Source organism: Phascolarctos cinereus, unplaced genomic scaffold (assembly GCF_003287225.1).
Source record: "Phascolarctos cinereus isolate Bilbo 61053 unplaced genomic scaffold, phaCin_HiC Scaffold_3;HRSCAF=262, whole genome shotgun sequence".
In the NCBI taxonomy this organism is placed as follows: domain Eukaryota; kingdom Metazoa; phylum Chordata; class Mammalia; order Diprotodontia; family Phascolarctidae; genus Phascolarctos; species Phascolarctos cinereus.
In genome coordinates, this window is record NW_027555736.1 from 60,341,059 (window position 1) to 60,363,156 (window position 22,098).

At 42.3% G+C, this 22,098-nt stretch overlaps 1 protein-coding gene across 1 annotated transcript in view; it reads left to right on the forward strand.

Annotated features, from left to right (window-relative positions):
• Window positions 1–205: 205 nt before the first annotated feature.
• The window catches only part of RET (ret proto-oncogene), a 160,965-nt gene continuing 139,072 nt past the window's right edge, over window positions 206–22,098 (forward strand). The window contains 1 exon segment of the mRNA XM_021006153.2: window positions 206–638. Within this exon segment, the coding sequence (XP_020861812.2) occupies window positions 593–638 (46 nt within the window). The 5' untranslated portion in view covers window positions 206–592.

Consider the following 22,098-nt stretch of genomic DNA (forward strand, 5'->3'; position numbering starts at 1 on the left):
TGAGGAGCCCTCCCCACCCGGAGAAAAAGACCTGCACACCCGGGGCAGGGGCAGAGGCAGCTCTGCTAAGAGCCTCCTAGCTGCAGGTTCACACCCTTCTCTCTCCGTTGTGTGTGTGTCCGTGTGTGTGTGTCCGTGCGTGTGTCCGCCTGCATCCCCACTCCCCCCTCCCCGCCCCTCCCTCCCTCCCTTATTCTCTCCCCGCTCCCTGCCTCCCTCCCCTATTCTCTCTCCCCTCCCTCTCGATCTCGCTCTGTCCCTCTCTCCTCCTCCTGGCCATATCGCCACAGTTCCCTGAGACCAGAAGAGAGAGCGCACCTCCTAGAAGATCCGCACTCTCCTCAGACTATGGGGCAGCCGGGTTGAGGCTTCCCAGACAGACCCTGCAGCAGCAGCAACAGTCGCAGCTGCTGCAAGAGCCCGCCAGCCACCCAGCGCGGAGACCCGCAGGCGGCCAGCGGCGCCTCTCGGAGGACGGACGCCCCGAACCTCGGTCAGCCAGCGACTTGCCCGCCTGCGCCCGCGGGACGCACGCGTGCCCCGCTCCCTCGCTAGTTCGCTCTGTCCTTGCATCTACTGGCGGGGGAAAACGATGTCTCCCCCCGGGGGGCTCGTGGGGCTTCTTCTCCTTTGTGAAGGTGAGTAGTGTTCAGTTCAGTCCAGGAAGTTTTGTCTGGTTCATGAGACCCCAGATGTGGGAAGTGGGGGTGGGAGAAGGATGGGAAAGGAAAAGATAAACAAGATGCTAATAATGCTGATATTTCGCTCCACTATTTCAGCTTCGAAACTAAGTTAGAACAGATGTGTATTCGCTTGCCGTAAATTTATGGAGTGGAGCAGATGGATATTAAAGTGTGTTTCTATTTTAAGGTTGTGAAAGATGATTTTTCTCCCCCCCCATGGTTTTAATATCAGCGGAGTAAATTGAGTTTAAGCTAATAAACGAAAAAGACTGAAAGATGAAAAGTTACTGGCTTGTAACATTGACGAGGTTTTCCACAGCTGTTGGGTTTCCAATGCAAACAGAAAATCATTGTATTTCTCTTATCTCCATATGGACATGTTTTGCTAACGTGTTTTTCTGATGTTCACGCGAATAAATCAGAATTGTAGTGTTGAGTGTTTTTTTTCCCTCCTCTTTCCTTCCCCAAGGAACTTTTCATAGACCCCTTTGGAGACATCAGAGAATGGGGAATTTTTTTAAGGGGGAGGGGAGTCCCTTTCTGAAAAAACATTGTGGTGGTTGATCAGAAAGTGGGGAGAGGCGTGTGACGTAAATGAGGTGTTTAGGCTTTCTCGTTCTCTGTCCTAGCTTGTAATGTTTCATAGATGATTAGAGTCATTCCAGCTGGAAAAGGGTTAGTTATCTATTTCCTATTTTGAAAGGTGACCGATTTTTCCTTAGAAGCAGTAATACCTTAAGCTGAGAGGACCTGCCAAACTGGGGGGGGAGGGAGCCCGCAGGCGGAAAGAAGAGGGAGGAAGAGAAAATGCAGGATGTCAGGTTTTAATGTACATAATACGGAAATCCTGTCCTACTTTACAGCTCTATCAAATGTCTCATGCTTGTTTGAAAATTGTATCCTTTTCCTTGGTTGGCATTAGAAAATACGTTGTATATTTCAGGATTACTGTATTGCCTGCATATACTTTTTGTCATAGCTGAATTTTCTGTCCTTCGCATGCTACTAGGCAGTTTTTCCATGAGTTAATTTGAAAGTATATTTTGTACTTGGCCCAGGTAAGATTAAATGTGAAGATATTTGACATATTGAAAATGTTTGTGATTTATGAATCAGATTTACTCTTTTAAATCTCTATTCTCTTGAGCTGTCAATTCTTTTTTTTTCTGGGTCAGTAAACTCATTCTTCAGATAGACATTTATTTCTGATAGCAAGTCTTAGCAAAGGAGGTGGGGGGGAGGTGCTGCTGTTCATTTTAATTTGGTTTTCTTTCATTGTTTTTACTACCAGCTGAAAAAAAAATGACTAAAAGCACTTGAAAGCAAATCTTTTTGGATGTGTTTCCCAGAAAACTGCACTGAGCCAACTTGTAGGCTTTTCGGCATAGCTTTAACTTCCCATGCCAAGGAATATCTATTCCTCTTCAGCTGAAACACCATCATTTGTTTATTCTAATCTGTTAAGATCACAACTTGCTTCTCAATATCAAGGTTTCACCTGAAGAGAAAGGATCTGTTTCCTCAGCAAGGTTAAGGAAGTTGGGAATATTAAGCTGTAGAAATTCGGAAGTGATCTTAATGACTCCTGCTTGATTCAGGAGGACCCTGGAGAATTTATGAAATGGTTCTTCCTTAAGTATTAACTTTCCTATGCTAATTCTATGTAGTACTAAACTTGAACCTCAGACTTCTGCTTGCCTGAGTTTACCAATTGTAGAATCATTGGCCTTAGGGCCTATGACCTTGAGAGGTGTTCTGATTCACCAAACCCTTCCTAAATAACCTCCTTTGGGCATCCATTATGTTATCTAATAACTCCTTCCCTAAGAAGAATTTCTTTTTGCTGTCATGACCTCGGGCACAAGTGTTGCAAGCAGAATTTTATTGCTTTCTGTTTTAGTCTTAGTGGAGATAATGGGCTCACCTTCTGTAAAGGCCCTTTAACTGCTCCCCCCGCTTTTCCTTTCCGAGACCTTTTGGTTCCCCTTCCATCCTTCTCTGCTCTAAACATCCCAGTGTTTTTATTGGTGAGGGAGTGAGATGTCTATCACCTTATTTTACAGCCCTAGTTCTAGAGAAAGATACCCCTCACCCTTAACGTTGATTCAGACTGGCTTCTTAATACTAGCAAATAGCCCTGTTGGAATGAGGACTTAGGGGAGAAAGGTTCGAAGACAGATCCCCCACATCGGGTGGAGTCCTGTTCTTAGGAAGAGAAATTGCTCTTAGAGCTGATGAGAGGTAGGATCTCTGCTTGCCAAGGAGTAAGAGGGGAAAGAAATAAGCATTGTAAGATTTTCCTCTTAGCCTTTTCCCAGTGACAGCCTGTCTTCACCCTAAAATGTATGTGTATTAGAAAAGCTCAAAAAAAAAAAAAAAAGAAAAGCTCAGCTTTCTCTGGTGAGCTTGGAAACTTTATTCATTTGTAATCTTTGCTTTTCCTCTTAGATGCTCCACCCATCCCTACCCCCACTAGGTGAACAAGAAAGAGACTGAGATTTTATCTGCTTTTCTTTTTTGTTCCCTAAATGTTTCTCAATGGACCCTTGCTACAAGAGCTGAGGAAGGCAAAACCCCTTTCCAAACCCCAGGGGACTTTTGCAGGCTAACTTGGGGCTTAGGGTCAGAGCCTAACCATAGGCAAAAGAAGCAGGGATCATGCTTGCCAGGGTTTGTCCTTTGACTGACAAAGGGAGGAAAGAGAGGCTGAGAATTTTAGCAGCGGAGTAAACAGGGATGTTTTTAAAGATCTCTTTTAACCCTGGTTGGGCAACTTTGTATTCACAGAGGTTGTATGTGTATTCTCAGCAAGGGCAGCAGCAGGAGAAATTATTCTTCTGGGAAACTGATTGTTAATGGGAGGACCCAGAGGGGCTTCCTCTCTGCCCATCTAGATGTGTCACTGATGCCTGGGGTTTGAGTTCGCCAGCAGAGGACAGACTGGGTCCTGTAGGAGAGCAAACCCTGCTGGCTTCAGGCTGCTTAGCTCTGCATCCTCATCTTTTTCTTGAGCTGCCTTCTCCCAAGAAATCAGCCAGTCTTTGACTTTGATCTGTTTTGATTTTTCAAGGACACACACACACACACACACACACACACACACACACACACACACATGGCTATAAACTATCTTTACCAAACTCCATTCTCACCCACACAGACTCCTTCATTAGATAAAATACAAACATGTTTATTTGCTTCTCTCTTTTCCCCTCCCAACTTTGCTAGCTCAAGAAAGATTCCCTCGGTTTCCTGGTCAGGCAAGGTTGTAGAGATCAAACCAGAATGAATCTTGCTTCAAAACCGAGATGGGGGCAGGGGCTGTGATGTTTTACTTGGCAGTATATATGTGAGCCTCTGCCCCCATGGGGAGTCAGGGTTTTCCAGAGAGTTGTTGTTTCTCTTGTTTACATTATGATAGGACATAGTCTAGGAGGTAAAGGCAGAGGAGGTGGAGAAAGAATATGGGCCTCCTTTTTCTACTACCACTCCCATCCCAACCTGAGAGAGGTGGATTTTTCAGCTCTTTGCACCCTACTGTATTGGGGTGGGGGAGTTACAGTAAAGCCTTCCCACCCCTCAGAGTTCCTGAGAAGCTTGAGAATTGGTTGGTTTAAGAGGCCTTAGAGACCTGAGGTTAATTAGAGTAGAGTCTCTCTGAGGAATGAGTTTCCTTAAGGGAGGAATAATAGAGCCTTCAAAACTTTGGATTTTGAGGCTAAGCCACAGAGAATGGGTCATTACCACACAGACTCTCTCTGCTCGCTTTTAAGAACCTCAGGGTCTGGACTGAAAGTCCCTAGAATGGAAAATCAGCAGCTCTCCCTTTCTGGAGCTTCGAAAAAAATAGGGTGTGAGTGAGTGGGTTGCTTCTTTCCCGTCCTTGCTAGACCCAGGATCATAGCTTTAGCAATGGAAGGGATGTTAGAGGTCATCTCATCCTACCTCTTCACTCTACAAGAGAGGAAACTGAGGCCCAGAATGGAGGAGGGACTTGCCCAAGGTCATGCAGGTAACAAGTGGCAGAATCCAAGCTTAAAAGGAAAGATGACTTTAAAGCCAACATTTTCCCCACTGTGCTGAGTTGCCTCCACCCTTGTGATGAATTCCTGCAGCCTCTTGTAAACCCAAGGAAGCTCTAGAACCCACCTACAGCCAGGAGGAAATGAGAACAAAGTGTCTTCTTGGCGCTGATGTGTTTCTGGGGCCAGGGCAGGACAGAGAAGGGAGAAGTGTGATTGGGGTCGCCTAGAAAGCCGCCAAATGGATCACAAGATTTGACTGACCCTTTGTGCTCTCTGAGGATTAAAGTTTAGGGAGATTACCACTTCCCAGGCATCTCAGGGCCAAGGGATGTAAACATCTTTGGGGCAGGATATATATTTTAACAGAAGCCCAAAGCTGGTTCTGGGTACATGTTTGCTCATTGTCCCTAGCTCTCTCTGGCTCTCTGTCTCTATCTCTCCTCTCTCTGGCTCTCTCTCAGCCTACCTCTATCCCTCCCTTTCCCCTCTCACCTTCTCCTTTCCTTTTCCATCTCTCCTTCCTCTCCCTACTCTCCTCGTCTTTTTCTTCTTTTCTTCCTCCTCCTCCCCACTCTCTTTCTCCCTTCTTCTGTCTCTCTCTGTCTCCTTCCTCTTCCCTCTGTCTTTAGCTCTCTCTTTCTCCCTTCTTCTGTCTCTCTCTGTCTCCCTCTCTCTGTCTCCCTCCTCTTCCCTCTGTCTTTAGCTCTCTCTTTCTCTGTCTCTCTCCCCACTGACCCCCCCCATCCACCAGGAGGGTATTGTTTTTCCATTTGGATCCTGACCTGGGGTATCTGGTTCCACTCGATTATAATTCCGTCTCCAAGCTGGCATGGATCATTGGATGTGTCTCCCAATATCCCAGTTAGGGACTTTCCAATATATTTTTAATCCAGGGACAAAACCTCTTGCCCAAGGCAGCAACAGGCCTGAGCTGTGTTAGCCAGTCAATCCTTTCCACGCAGTCCCCAGAGTATTCCTGGCTGTTTCTGGGTGGGTCATCCCTTGAATGTTTCTGGCTAATGGCTTTTACCTGGGCCCTCCCCAGTGAAGAAGAGCTAATTTAGACATGGGGCTCGGCTTACCTGGCCCTCTCAATTAGTGTGAGCCCTCACTGGGCACAGAACTGGTGCAGATCTATTCAGAAAAGAGATATGGAAAAGTCGTGGGTCAAGGGATGAAAGCCCAAATTCACTTTTTCAGAACATTGTACTAGGTATCCCCAAAATGTTACTGAAGTTTTAAGCTATTAAAGCTCAAATAAAGCAATTTATTTAAAGATATAAACCAGCCTTTAATTTAGAGAAATCTTAATTTTTTAAAAATCTTTCACATTTGAGGCTTTAAAAAAATCTTTTTAAAGGTAGCTAATAATCTGTAAATACAATATGCAGTTATTCCTATTTGCAGATGAGGAAATGAAGGCTGAGAGAGATTAAGTTACTTGTCCACGGTCACATAGAGTTAGTGTCAGGCAGCATTTGAACCCTGATCTTTCTGTCTTTAGATCTAGGGTTCCATCTACTTCACCTACCAGCCACGTTCTGTCCTGCCTAAGAACCCTTTCTTATAAGGCTGAAATGGTATCCTGGACTGGAATGTGAAAGCCCTTTTGAAGATACTAATAATTTACATTAATGTAGTATTCTAAGGTTCAGAAAGTGTTTTCTTTACCACCTTAGATGAAATAGGTAGCATAGGAATTATTCTCATTTTATGTTTAGGGTACAGCTGTAGCATTGCACAAATAGATGCCAAGAGTCAATGAACTTCCTTTGATCTCAGTTTGTTCATCTGCAAAATGAAGGAATTGAGGGGCAGCTAGGTGACACAGTGGATAGAGCACTGGCCCTGGAGTCAGGAGGACCCGAGTTCAAATGTGGCCTCAGACACATAACACTCACTAGCTGTGTGACTCTGGGCAAGTCACTTAACCCCAATTGCCCTCACCTCCCCCCCAAAAAAAATAAACATAAAAAATAAAATGAAGGAATTGGACTAGATGGCCTTGGAGTCCCCTTCTAATGCTAGAGCTATAACCCTGTGACCCAGTAGTTTGCTTGTGGGCTATTCCTGCAACCAAATGCAGATTGCAGTTCCCTATAACTTAGATGGACTTGGAGAGGCATCTTGGGCAAAATCATTGATTGCCCAAGGCCAGGCTGGTGACTAGTTTCTCCAATTTTAGTTCGCTTGGTCCTCAGTCAAGAGGTTTTAGAGGCCCATATTCAACACCTTTGTAGCATCTGTCCCAGTTTGTATTCTGGACACAAGGTCTTGGAGAATTCAAGGGCCACCTCATGCCACAGTGAAGCATTGGAATAGGCATGGCATAGAGAAAAGAGCATTGGTTTTGGATTCAGAAGGCCTGGGTTCAATCCTCTGTCTGATGCCACCTTACTACCTGTGTTGTTCAGTCATTTTAGTTGTGTCCAACTCTTTGTGACCCCAACTGGGGTTTTCTTGGAAGAGATACTGGAGTAGTTTGCCCTTTCTTTCTCTAGCCATCTTACAGATGAGGAATTGAGGCAAATAGGGTTAAGTGACTTGCCAGGATCACACAGCTAGTAAGTGTCCGAGGCTGGATTTGAATTCACGGAGATGTGTTTTCCTGGCTTTACTCTTATCTACTGCACCCCCTAGTAGCCTTTGGACAAAGCACCAAACCTCCTTGGGCCTCAGTTTCATTAGTTATAAAGTAAGGGGGTCAGACCAGGTGGTCTCTGAGGGCTCTTTCAACTCTAGATCTAAAGTCTTTTTGTTTTTTGTTTTTTGGGGGTTTTTTTAGGCAGTTGGAGTTAAGTGACTTGTCCAGGGTCACACAGCTAGTAAGTGTCAAGTGTTTGGTCTGAGGTTGGGTTTGAACTCAGGTCCTCCTGACTTCAGGGCTAATGCTCTATCCACTGTACCACCTAGCTGCCCCTAGATCTAAAATCTTATGACTTTCGTTGCATATTATATGCGTGTACGTTACAAATGTGTATATATGCACACAAATGTGTATATATATATGTATATATATATCAGTAGGAATATGTCAAGAATAATTATCTGTGTATGCATATGTGTATATACATATACATATGCATACATATACAAATTATTTCTTCCTGTGACCTGCTCCTAGGAAGGAGAGAGGCTTAGAGATGACACTGCTGATCTATCATCAGGCTTTCTTTTAAGTGTACCTGCAGAACCTGGTGCTTTGCTGGGAGAAGGGTTTCTCGGTCCGTAGGGCACCCTAATTTCTTCCCTGGAGAAGGCCACTGCAGCAGGGCTAGCAAGCTGCCAAGTTGCTGACACATCTTGCATTTCCGGTAATATGGTGCTATAGATGCTTTATGCAGCAGGGTGTCTTCTGTATCTTTAATGAGCCTGTTACCGGGAAGGCAAGAGTGCTAGATGGGATTTTGACTTAAGTTATAGCCACTGGTTGGTCTGCCTGTTGCTGCCTGATTCAGTTTCTTTCTGGGAATGTCTCTGCATCACATAAGAGGGCCTGGTGCTCTCTGTCAGAGCACATGTGGTAATGAGAAAGGCAGGCAGAGTTACTTGAAGGGGGGCAGGCTGGCCCAGCTTTGTGTCTGACTTCCTTTTGGGGCCATCACTTAGTTCTAAGCTTTAGAGGGGAGACACAATGGTGAGGAAAACAGTGGTGATTGTGGGGGTGTCTGGAGTTAGGGGGAGAGCCTCTGGGGAGGTTGTGATTGGTTACCTTAGCCATACCTGTCCTGGCATCTTAAAAACAGCCACATTTTTTAGAAGTGCTAGAAATATTTCTTTTGGAGCAGCCAGGTGGTACATTGGATAGAACCCTGGGCCTAGAATCAGGAAGACTCATTTTCATGAGTTCAAATCTGACCTCAGACACTAGCTGTGTGACCCTGGGCATGTCACTTAATCCCTATTTGCCTCAGTTTCCTCATCTGTAAATTAGTTGGAGAAGGAAATGGCAAACTGCTCCAGTATCTTTGCCAAAAAACAAAACAAAACAAAACAAAACAAAACCCAAATGGGGTCATGAAGAGTCAGACGCGACTGAAACCTGAAATGACTGAAAATTTATTTTACCCTCCTTCTTTCCTGGCTTTGTGCCACTCACTCCCTTACTCCCTGCACCAACATACACCTTTACATACACAACGGGGTCCTTGCCTTTGTCCGCCTTATTGCAGAGGTTATGAGTTCTTAAGAAGCAAAACAGTAAGGACATATCTAGTCTTAGGAACTTACACACAGACAGAGTAGGCACCTATGGTATAGGTGTTCCTGATTCCCTGCTCCCTAAGAGAACCTTTTTTCCCTGTAGCAAATGTTAGCAGCACCATGAAACATCTGGGGAAACTCAGGGAAAACTGGAAGGCAGGGCCACTGTCACCTTGAAAACATATATGTCTCCTCAAGATGCCAAACGTAGCAAATTGTTAAAGGATTTCCTTATTTGCTGCTGTTAGAGGTGGCAGGAAATCTGACCTGAGGCCATATCCCTTTACTGGTTCCTTGAACTCTGCTGATCCAGTGGGGTGCTGACTCATGTTTTTGATCAGACCTTGCTCCCTTCTTTGGACCCCTTTGCGTGGCACCGCCTCCGGCTCTGTGCAATTGACCTAATGCTTCTGCCCTAAGCAAAGACCTTCCAGTTCCAGCCTTTTCCTGAGCCCCATTTCAAGAATGGAGAAACATCAGCACCTCAGCCCCAGGCCCGCCTTGGCCCTTAGGTGGGGAGAATGGCTTCAGGGCAACACTATAGTGGTGTTGCTTAAGTGGTGCTGGTCAAGCTATTTCCTAAAAGGGTTCCTCTACCTATATGTAGTGCAGGAAGTCCAACCATTAGTGAGTCATTTCTTTAATTATTGCTTTAGTCTAGGCTTCTCTTAAAAAAAAACCATAGAACCTTCCCTGGAAGATATAAGATATTTAGATATGGTACTAAGTCAGATAATAGATATAAAGCACTTGCTGAACTGTAATACACCATATAAATTATTATTGTAGAACATCAGAACTGAAAGTGACATCTAAGCCAAACTCCTTTGTTTCATAGTCAAAGAAATTGAGTGAACTGACTTGAGGTATTGAATTAGGGGCAAAGTGGCTTTGTAGGTAACTTTCTGGAGACACTGGGCGCCTAGTTAGGGATATCATGAAGAAGGGAAAAGATGGAAGAAACAGGCAGAGGAGAGCAGGGGTAGCTAAGAACACAGTGCCCGTCTTGCCCTGGGTTAAGTGGGGGTAGGAGACGCCAGGACAGTGATGGGAGATGAGCAAGGTGTGTCATTGCCCACCCCGCTAGGTTGGCAGCAAGGTGCATGTCTCTCCCCATAATGTTGGCAGAATCAGTCATTACTATCCTTGCTTGGGCTCTTCTTACAAAATCATAGGCAAGCTAACAGCAGTAGCATTCCGTTGCATTTAAAAGTCTGCTTGGATTTATTATTTGGCGACCAACCTTTGCCTTAAAACAATGGGACAATAATTGAAATAATGATCGCTACCATGTGCTGTCAAGTTAAAGTTCTCTCTGCTGGGAGGTCTTTGCCCTGGGGGCTTGTTACCTGAACTCAACAGTCTGAGAGCACCCACTTGCCTCACTCCCTCAGTGTGCATTCGAGTGAAGAAGCTACTTTGGACCGTTGAAGTTTTCTTGTGCAGCATAAAAAAAAATAAAGAAAATAGATGGTTGCCTAAAAACAGCTGCTCAGCTCCTGGAAGTCCAGAACATTGTGGATCATTTGGTGTCTCAGAAACCTCCTGCCAGAAAGATGCTCAGCTCCTAAGGGATAGGGATGGGTAGGGAGACAGGGACAGGAAGATCATACTGTATAGAACAGACTCTGGAGACCAAACTTTCCCCACCCAGTTGCCTGATGACCCTTAGCCCAGAGAGGCAGGCCAAGGAGGAGCTGAAAGACAGAAATCAAGTACTTCTCACAGTCCTTGCCCCGTGGTTTTCCTCATTGGCCTGTGTTCTCAGGAGGAACAAGATTCAGACCTCTAGCTATGTTATGGATGCAGTTACTCATGGCTATGGTTTCTTTCTCCTCTCTCATCCCCATGGTGAGTGTGCACCCAGGTCATCACATTACTAACAAGCTCTCTTTTCACCATTATCTTAAAATTGAAGAAGAATTGTGTGTGTGTGTGTGTGTGTGTGTGTGTGTGTGTGTGTGTGTGTATGTATGTATGTGTCTTGGTGTCCTCTGCATTAGCCTACTGACTATTGGTTGGTTATTGGTCTTTGTACTTGAATTGACATCACTGTGTCAGGGTCATGGTGCAGTGTGTCCTTTAGTCAGTGCCAGCATAGTGTCACTGGCCCCAGGAGAGGAAGGGTTAAAATGTATTGTGTAACCTTGAGCTTGTAGTAAGAGTGGAAAGAATGCTGGACTGAGGATCAGGGGACCCAAATTTTGCTCATGGCTGTGTTGCTAACCAGCTTTGAGATCATGAACTGTGTCTCTCATCCTCCCCCACTTTGTTCACCTGTCTTGTGAGGTGGTGGGCCCTGATAATCCCTGAGATTCTTTTGCTGCTGCTGAGAGTCTGATTCATACCTGCCCTCTCTCAACCTCAGAACAGGAGTGAAGAAAGGTTAATGTGGCCGGCAAGAGTTGGCAGATGGAACCAGATGAAGGCCCTCATATTCACCTTTGTGAATTTAAAGCCAAGTATAAACTATCCTCTTTGCCTACTTGGCTTTTGAGATGAGATGACATAACTGAATAAACTAAGTTTCTACTTCTGCCAAATAAAAATTTCTTGATGGGGGTGGGGAACTTTAACATCCACTTTTCTAAGTTGTGGGAATAAATGGTAAAAGTACTTTTCTAGTATCCATATTGCAGTGAACTATTATGGTCACTTGTGACTTTGGGCAAGTCACTTAACGTCTTTGGACCTCGGTTTCCTAATCTGTCACTGGAGGTTGGTGAAGCTTGCCTGTCACCTCTCAGACTGTGGTCAGCATCCAGTGAGATGTGAAAGGGCTCCCCAAACTGTTAAAAACTATACAAACAATAGCATCAATAATTCCCATTGAGTCACTACAGTCTCTCCCAGTCTCTGTGTGAATCAGGTTAGCCCAAGTCTGTTTTCTAAGTTTTGCTGCCTCCTTTAGTCCTGCCTTTCCCCATTCTTGTTTTCTTCCTCTTCTCTTTCCTGGCATGGTACAGTGGAAAGAGCACCAGGTCTGGATGCAGAGGTCCTGGATTCAAATCCTACCTTGGATGCTTGGTGCCTTTGTGACCTTGGGCAAGTGTCCTTGGGTCTGCCTGGGTCTCATTTTTTCTCATCGGAAAAATGAGGAGGTTGTTCAGGGATGGAGAAGCTTTGGCTTCAAGGCCATGTGGCCTTCTAGGTCCTTGAGTGCATCCTTTTGACTGAGTCCAAGTTTTACAGAGCAAATCCTTTTATTGAAGGGATTTGTTCTGTGAAGTTTGGATTCAGTCACAAGGCCACACCCAAGGACCTAGAGGGCCACATGTGGCCTCAAGGCCGCAGGTTCCTACCCCTGGACCAGATGATCTCTGAGGTTCCTTTCAGCTCTACAGCTCTCAACCTTACAGCCTTCTCTTAGATGTCTTACATTCTTCTCTAAGGTCTAAATGAAGTATTTACCTTCCTGAAAGAAGATTGACATTTTAACGTGGATCAAAGGGTAAAATAATGGTGGAATTTGAAATGCTGGGCAATGCCCCTGAAGTCATACTAGGTAGTCATACTGTTCATGTGTGGACTGACCCACTTTTACCTGCTCCTGCTGGGTCCTGCTTAAATCTTTCCCTTCTTCCTGGGATGGTTCCATTGACAACCTAGGCCTGTTGTTAGCATAAGTGGTTTCGCACCATTTCCCAGGAAGGAGCTCTGATTACCGGATGGATGTACTGGAAGGCAAATGGTCAGCTGGAGAAAAGCCCAAGACTGAAGCTGATAGTGGCAGGGTGGGGTGATCAGCATACCCCCTTAGCAGAAAGGAAATGTGAAAGTTTATTGAACTCATTGTGCTAAATGGTCTTTATTCTTCAGAATTACTTTAGGAATTGAACTAAGTAAATCAGTGTTTCCTTTGTAGGAAGAAAATGGGCTACATTATACCTAATGGCTAGCTAATGGCCTATTAGCTATGTGTTTAGAAAACTAATTATAAATTATATTTAGCTGTTAAAACTTTGTCCCAGATTGGTGGCATGCCATGACTTAGAGCACAGAATTGGAAGCCAGAAGCCTAGATTTTCTGGCTCCACCAGAGACTCATGTGACTTTAGGCAGATCGCTTGCTTAATTGTCCTGGGTCTAAACTTCTGTCTGTGTAAAGTGGGAATGATAACATCTCTCCTCCTTTGTTCCTGAGAGATGCTTTAAGACTACCTTACTCCAACCCTTGAGGGAGCCAAGATTTCTTTGATGAGGCCATCCCCTTCACCACTGCAAATCTCCAAGCCGTATGTGGTTTCTATAAGTTGTTATGGCTGAAGAATGCATCCTATTGTGGCCAATCTGATGATGAGCCTCTCTGATTTAGCTGGGTTGGTCCTAAGAGTTTACTTAGCTTCACTTTCCCCCTCTGAAAATTAGTCATGGATTAAGATTATAATTAAGGTCACTCCTAGTCCTGAAATCATCCAATGCCATGATTTCAGATCATCAAGCCATTTGCCTGTAGATAACAAAACTTGGGCAACACTGGTTTGTTTGTTTTAAACACTGCCTGGAAAGGGTGGCGTGAAAGCTCCAAGTATTGACTGTCAGTCTAGCAAAGTAGACAGTGGAGTATGATGTGACCCAGTCCCACTGAACAGACTTCTGTGTCCAGAGGTGATACCTTTGTTTTAACCATCTTCTGATCAATATCTAGACTTTCTAGACTCTCATCTGTGACTGGAGCCCTGCAAGCACATATGCCTGTTACTTAGCTTTCCTGTGTATTTATAAAACACTTCCTTTTCGTTTATGACTTGTTCTGCTTTCCCTCCCCTGCCCACACACCTTTTGCTTCACTCCCAGACCCTGGGTTTTGTTTGGCTAATACTTCCCCCTATGCCAATGCTAGGATGCATTAGCATTCCTCTCCTGGTACGGTGGGAGGAAGGCAAAACTCAACTCCAAGCCACACTGTCACTGCCTAGGATGGTTTTGGGGTGGATTTCTTTGGGGGTGCTAGCTATTTGAGTTGTCAGAGTTAATATGGTGATGATGGTGATGATAATGAAAAATAGCTATCATTTATCTAGCCTTAATGTTTGCAAAACTTTACAGTTATCTCATTTGAAGCCTAAAAACAACTCCAAGAAGAAGACATTATTGTTATTGTCTTCATTTTACAAATGAAGAAAGTGAGGCAGACTATGGTTAACTGATTTGCCTAGGGTCATACAACTAGGAAGTAATTGATTTGAATTTAGGTCTTCCTGATTCCAGAACCAGTGACTATCCACTGTGCCACCAAAACTGAAGCCCAAAGTAGACGAAGAGCATCCAGCTGCCCACAGTGAGTTCAAGTCATTAGGCCAAGAACTCTCCTTTCCTAATCCCTTCTGAAAGACTTGATTCCTACATTTATTGAGCTGTTATCAATGTGATCATTGAAAGATCTTTTAAGGAGACAAAGATAGGCAGGTAGACCCGGTTTTATAAAAAGGGGGGAAGATAGTAGGTATATTATGTTTAATGTCTTCTATTCTGGAAATTCTAGAAAATATTATTAAAAGGCATGGCCTGGGAACACTTAAAAATGGAAACAGTGAAAATGAAGAGTCACCAGGGCTTCATCAAGAACAGATGTGATTAACTACACTCATTTGCTTCTTTGGCAAGGGAGAGTAAGTCAGAAAAATGTTGTAGACAAAATACACCTGGAATTTAGCAAAACATTTTGAATTTGACAAAGGCATTTATTTAATTGTTGTGATCAGAATGGAGAAAGATGGGGGAGATAGACCAGTTAAGAAAATTCATAGCTGGTTGAATGATGAGATTCCATGAGCAGTCATTAAGGGAAGTCTCAGATGGAGTTCTCCAGTCACATCATCCGTCCTGAGCTCATTCACATTTTTGCTGTCTTGGAAGAAGGCATAGACGTCATATTTATCAGATTTGTAGATGACACAAAGATGAAGATAGAGTCCAGATAAAGAAGATGGGATGGGTAAAGAACATGTTCCATGAAAGAGTCAGGATCCAAAAAAATCTCAGTAGGTTATAAAAATCTGAAATAGGATTTCATGAAGACAAATATAAAATCCTGTGCTTGGGCACAAGATGGGATAGGCAGGCCAGCACCATTCCTTGTGAACAAGATTTTGTAGAATCATTGATTTTGAGTTGGAAGGGACCTTGGGAAGATGATCTAGTTCAACCTTCTCATTTTATACGTAAGGAAACAGGCTCAGAAAAAATTCAGCAACTTGCCCAAAGATACACAACTGTCAGGGTGCAGTCAGGAATTGAATTTCCTTTCAGTATGTTTACAGAGCCTTGATGTTTCTGTGTTGGTGTACTTGGGTGTAGGGGCCCATCTGCAGTCATCTTGATCTATATCTCACCATGGACTCAGATGGCTCTGGAGAAGAAGGTGAGGCTGGTGACTTTGCACAGCTCTCCCTCAGTTAAATCCAGTTTACGCTCAAGTCAAAACATCATCCTCATGATGTTGCTGTGTGGATCAGTCCACATCAGTGTGAAATTGCCTGCATCTTAGCTCTTTCTGTATTTTGTTGCTGAGTCTTTCATTTGTGTCCAACTCTTTGTGATACCATGGACCATACGGTCTGTGGGGTTTTCTTGGCAAAGATACCAGGGTGGTTTGCCATTTCCTTCTCCAGTGGCTTAAGGCAAACAGAGGTTAAGTGACTTGCTCACGGTCACCCAGCTACTAAGTGTCTGAGAACAGATTTAAACTGAGCTTTTCCTGATTTCAGCCTCAGTGCTCTATCCATTGAGCCATCTAGCTGTCTTTCCAATTATACAGACATGCAGATTGTCTCCTCTTCTGTATCCCACCATTGGCGGGGGTGGGGGGGAAGGTTATCTAAGGTAAAAAGCATTTTATTGAACTTTTTATCAAACCTGAATGTAGAGTCTCTTTACTACCTGCATTATTAACCTGTAGCATTCGGATCAGAAATACAACTCTGAATTTACACAGGTTCATGGAGGCCAGGGAGAGGAGGACTTCTAATTAAGTAGCAATATGGCTCATGTTTTCACCCAGAGTTTCCTTTGGGAGCACCAGAATTTGGCTTGCTTTGTCCCCACCCACAACTAGATCTCTCCCTACAGTAGGAAAAGAGCCTTTAGTTTCCATGGAGGCATTCAGACTAACAAGACACTGAAAAGTTTAACACAACAAAAATGAGAAGTCATTTAAGTCCATAAATAGTTGATGTGATTCCTTTCCTGTCTGATGGGTCTGCCTTCTGTAACTACCTATGGTACTGCAGTGGATTCTCCCCTTTTGGGGGATTTTCACCTGCACATATAACACACATTATCAGTGAAGTACTACATCTGGCCTAGATTTCAACCTCTGCCTTGGTTCTGGTTGCCATAGTTCCTGGCTTTGAATCTTATTTTGGTTTGGTTCAAGAACTACTTCTCTGCTTGGTACAGACCATCTCCTGTGACTTGGCCACTGCTGCTAGCTCAGGTTCCCACAGGTCCAAGATAGCCACGGGAAATATTCACTCGAGCTGCTGTTTGTTGCCTGTCCCAGAGGAGAGCTGTGTGGTGGTGCAAGCCTCCCTCCAGCATTACAAATCTATTTCTGTGTGTAAGTTCTTTCTGTGTGTCTCTTCTTTTTTCTTTCTCCATCCCTGAAATCTCTTTACAGCCCCTTTTAAAATTGTAAACCCAAGAGTATGATAACTCAGATTAGGTTTGAGGCAGGCAAATGGTATGGTGTACTGGTAAAGAGTTGGACTTGGGCTCAAAAAACCCCAAATTCAAAGCCTGCTTCAAACTGTGTGACCCTGGGCAAGTCACTTAACTCCTCTGAGCCTTGGTTACCTCATCTGTAAAATAGAGGACTTGATAGCCTCCAAAGTTCCTATCAGCTCTCAATTATGTCCCTTCGATTTTATGAACTTCACTCTCACTGTTGTGTCAGCTCCTCAACAAGAATTCAGGAGGATTTGGTCACACCTTGTCAAAGAATTGACCTTGTCCTGGGTGTTTAGCACCTTGTGCAGGAGCCATTTGAAGACAGAGTCTCTTCCAGGGGCATACCTGACCTATCTGCTATGTTGTTTTTGTTATTTGCCCTTCATTCTCAAAGAGAACTGTCTTGACTTGATCATGAATTGGATTTAAGTGAGACAGAGTTGCAGTCATCAGCCTCACTCTCTCTCCAGAGTCATTGAAGTCCAGTGGCAAGATGATGGCCTGGGTTGTGGTGGGTGACCTTGGCCTTTCTAAACTAAAGTCTTTCCCAGGCCTTACTTGAGGCAATGCCCTTTCTATGACATACTTTATTTCTTATTCCTAGACCCTGATTTAAACTTATTCCCAATTAGAGCTGCAGAATTGTAGAATTTTAGCACTAGAAGGGACTTTTTTGCCTAGTTTACTACAAAGAAATGTGGCTGAAAATCAGGATTCTAATCTCTCTTCTGCTACAGTGGTTTGGAGTGTTTGCCAGTCTGGGGTTTAAGGGCTGCGAGATAATCTAAGTCTCAGTGTCTCTGGGCCAGGTGGGTAGTGTTCATCACCTCTGTCTAGGGGTAATAGCTTCAGACTCAGAGCTGCTTGTCTCCAACAGGGAAGATAAAGCAGGATGGAAAGCTTATAGACGCTGAATAAGAATTGGAGCTCACCTTGGCATTTTCTGTTTGCTAGTGCCATTGATTCTCTCTGCCTTCTCAGTCTGTTTGCCTCAATAGCTTGGTCTCATGGACCTGCCTGACCTTTCTTGCCTCTCAAATAACTCCTTTGCACTTGACCTTCCTACTTTTCTTGATCCTTAGTGTCCACTTGAGCCTTACAGATTTTTGTATTCCTTTGGGCCACCCCATTTATAATACCCTAAGGGTCTTTCTCCTACCTGGGCAGATGCTTGTTTCTGGTCCCATTTGATCAGCTCTGTCCAGCTTTCTCCCATGCCTTCACTTGTCGGGAGATTATGGGATCTAGGCTAAGGTTCTATTGACTTTTGTACAAAGTTTTCTGACTTTTCTAAAATCCGAGTTGGAAATGAATGAATGAGTGAAAAGACTTTTAAGCCTTTCCCCAGTGCCAAACTATATGTTAAATGCTGGAAATACAGATAGATAAATGAGATCATCCCTGCTCTTAAGGAGCTCACATTGTAATGAGGGAGATCACACATCTGGAGTGTGCTGCAGCTGGAACGATAGTAAAGCCCGATGGCCCAGAGGTGAAGTAACCCAGTTTGGCTGTAGTGTAGAACTCATCTAAGTCCAGTGGCAAGACAAGTCAAGACATCACTCTCATGACATCCTTGGTTCTCTTTGATTGGTAAAACCATATCTATTTTTTATATTAAACTGTTTGACATTGTGAAGGACTTTGGTGACAAGAACTTTGCCTTTCAGTCCTTCCGTAGCTGCGATGACATAGCACCAGTGAGTATTGTCTCCATTGGGGTTGCTCCCCTGGAAGATGGTGGCAGGTCAGACTGGAGACAAGGCCAGGCGCTTGGAGGCATTTGTTACTCCCAAGGCTGTGTCCATTGGATTCTGAGAAGAGTGCTGATTGTGGTTTGCCCAACCTCCCTTATGCACCCCCAAGAAGAAGGAACATGGGGGTGGGGCAGGAAGGAAGGGAAAGGGAGAACAAAGCCTTTTATATTCTTATTAGGCTAATGGACACTTTTCATTTCACATGCTTGTCTCCTTGGGGTAGATGGCAGATGAAGGGATATTATTGCTAAAATTTTAGTAAAATGTAAGCTTATTTTAAGTAAGGGCAGTGAGTATCTCACTTTTTCTTCTCCACCTATTTTAAATTTTTTTTTTATTAATTTAATTTGATTTATCAATACTCACTCTATCATAAGCTTTTGAGTTTCAAATTTTTCTCCCCCTCCTTCACCCCCTCCCTCCTCAAGATGGCATGCAATCTTGTATAGGCTATACATGTACATTCCTATTAAACATGTTTTCACATTAGTGATATTGTAAGGAAGAATTAGAACCAATAGGAGGAACCACCAGAAAGAGGAAACAAAACAAAACAGAAGAAAAAAATAGCAAATAGTATGCTTCTTTCTTTGGATATGGATAGCATTTTCCATCATGAGACCTTTGGAGATGTCTTAGATCCTTGCATTGCTGAGAAAGGCTAAGACTAACTAGTCATCTCACAACGTGGCTGTTACTGTGTACAGTGTTCTACTGGTTCTGCTCACTTCACTCAGCACCAGTCCGTACAAGTCTTTCTAGGTTTTTCTGAAGTCCGCCTGCTCATCATTTCTTAGAGCGCAACAGTATTCCATTACATTCATATGCCACAACTTGTTCAACCATTCCCCAACCTGATGGGCATCCCCTCAATTGCCAATTCTTTGCCACCACAAAAAGAGCTGCTATAAATATTTTTGTATATGTGGGTCCTTTTCCCATTTGTATGATCTCTTTAGGATATAGCCCTAGAAGTGCTATTGCTGGGTCAGAGGGTGTGCACATTTTTATAGCCCTTTGGGCATAGTTTCAAATTGCTCTCCAAAATGGTTGGATCATTTCACAATTCCACCAACAATGCATTAGTGTTCCAATTTTCCCCACATCTTCTCCAATATTTATCATTTTCCTGTTATGTCATGTTGGCCAATCTGATAGGTGTGATGTGATTCCTCAGAGTTGTTTTGATTTGCATTTCTCTAATCAATACCGATTTAGAGCATTTTTTCATATGACTATAGATGGCTTTAATTTCTTCATCTGAGAACTGCTGTTCATATCCTTTGACCATTTATCAATTGGGGAATGGCTTGTATTCTTATAAATTTGTCTTAATTCTCTATATATTTTAGAAATGAGGCCTTTATCAGAGACTGGTTGTAAAAATTCTTTCCCAATTTTCTACCTTCCTTCTAATCTTAGTTGCATTGGCTTTGTTTGTGCAAAAACTTTTCAATTTAATGTAATCAAAATTATCCATTTTGCTTTTCATAATGTTCTCTATCTCCTGTTTGGTCATGAATTCTTCTGTTCTCCATAGATCTGATAGGTAAACTATTCCTCAGTTTGCTTATAGTATCAGCCTTTATATCTAAGTCATGAACCCATTTTGACTTTATTTTGGTATATGGTGTGAGATTTGGGTCTATGCCTAGTTTCTGCCATACTCTTTTCCAGTTTTCCCAGCAGTTTTTTTCAAAGAGTGGTTCTTATCCCAGAAGCTGGGGTCTTTGGGTTTATCAAATAATAGATTACTATAGTCATTGACTACTGTGTCTTATATTTAACCTATTCCACTGATCCACCACTCTATTTCTTAGCCAGTACCAAGCAGTTTTGATGATTGCTGCTTTATAATACAATTTAAGATCTGGAATTGCTAGGCCCTTCCCCTGCATTTCTTTTCATTAGTTCCTTGATATTCTGGACCTTTTGTTTTCCAAATGAATCTTGTTATTATTTTTTCTAACTCTATAAAATAATTTTTTGGTAGTTTGATTAGTATGGCACTGAATAAGTAAAATTAGCTTAGGTAGAATTTTCGTTTTTATTGTATTAGCTCACCCTACCCATGAGCAACTGATGTTTTTCCAATTATTTAGACTTGAGTTTATTTGTGTGAAAAGTGTTTTGTAATTGTGTTCATAGAGTTCCTTGGTTTATTTTGGTAGGTAAACGCCTAAATATTTTGTAATGTCTACAGTAACTTCCAATGGAATTTCTCTTTCTATCTCTTGCTGTTGGACTTTGTTGGTAATATATAGAAATGCTGATGATTTATGTGGGTTTATTTTATAGCCTGCAACTTTGCTAAAGTTGTTTATTATTTCAAGTAGTTTTTTACTTGATTCTCTAGGATTCTCTAAGTATATCATCATATCATCTGCAAAGAGTGATAGCTTTGTTTCTTCTTTGCCTGTTCTAATACCTTCAATTTCTTTTTTTCTCTTATTGCTAAAGCTAAAGTTTCTAGTACAATACTGAACAACAGTGGTGCTAATGGACATCCTTGTTTTCACCCTGATCTTATTGGAAATGCTTCTATCATTGTATATGATGTTTGCTGAAGGTTTTAGGTAGATGCTGCATGTTATTTTGAGGAAGACTACATTTATTCCTATGCTCTCTAGTGTTTTTAATAGGAATGGGTGTTGTATTTTTCAAAAGCTTTTTCTGCATCTATTGAGATGATCATGTGGTTTTGTGTTTTTTGTGATATGATCAATTATGCTGATAGTTTTATAATATTGAACCAACCCTGCATTCCTGGTATAAATCCTACCTGGTCATAGTGTATTATTCTTGTGATAAGTTGCTGTAATCTATTTGCTAATATTTTGTTTAAAATTTTTGCATCTATATTCATTAGAGAAATTGGTCTATAATTTTCTTTCTCTGTTTTGACTCTTCCTGGTTTAGGTATCAGCACCATATTTGTATCATAAAAAGAATTCGGTAAGACTCTTTCTTCACCTGTTTCCCCAAATAGTCTATATAGTATTGGAATTTAATTGTTCTTTAAATGTTTGATAGAATTTGCATGTAAATCCATCTGGCCCTGGAGATTTTTTCCTAGGGAGTTCATCAATGGCTTGTTCAATTTCTTTTTTGAGATGGGGTTATTTAAGTATTTTACTTCCTCTTCTGTTAATCTGGGCAATTTATATTTTTGTAAATATGTATCCATTTCACTAAGATTGTCAAATTTTGGCATAGTTGGGCAAAATAATTCCTAATTATTGTTTTAATTTCCTCTTCCTGGTGGTATTCACCTTTTCATTCTTGATGCTAGTAATTTGGTTTTCTTCTTTCTTTTTTTAATAATTAAATTAACCAAAGGTTTATCTATTTTTTGGTTTTTTCATAAAACCAGCTCTTAGTTTTATTTATTAGTTCAATAGTTTTCTTAATTTCAATTTTATTAATTTTCCTTTGGTTTTCAATATTTCTAATTTGGTGTTTAGTTGAGGATTTTTAATTTTTTTTTCTAGTTTTTTTAGTTGTATGCCCAATTCATTATCTCCTCTTTTCTATTTTATTTATGTAAGCATTTAGAGATATAAAACTTCCCCTAAGAACTGCTTTTGCAGCATAAGTTTTGGTATGTTGTGTCATTATTGTCATTCTCTTGAATGAAATTATTGATTGTTTCTATAGTTTGTTGATTGACCCAATCATTTTTTAGGATTAGATTATTTAGTTTCCAATTATTTTTTAGTCTATCTTTCCATGGCCCTTTATTACATATAATTTTTATTG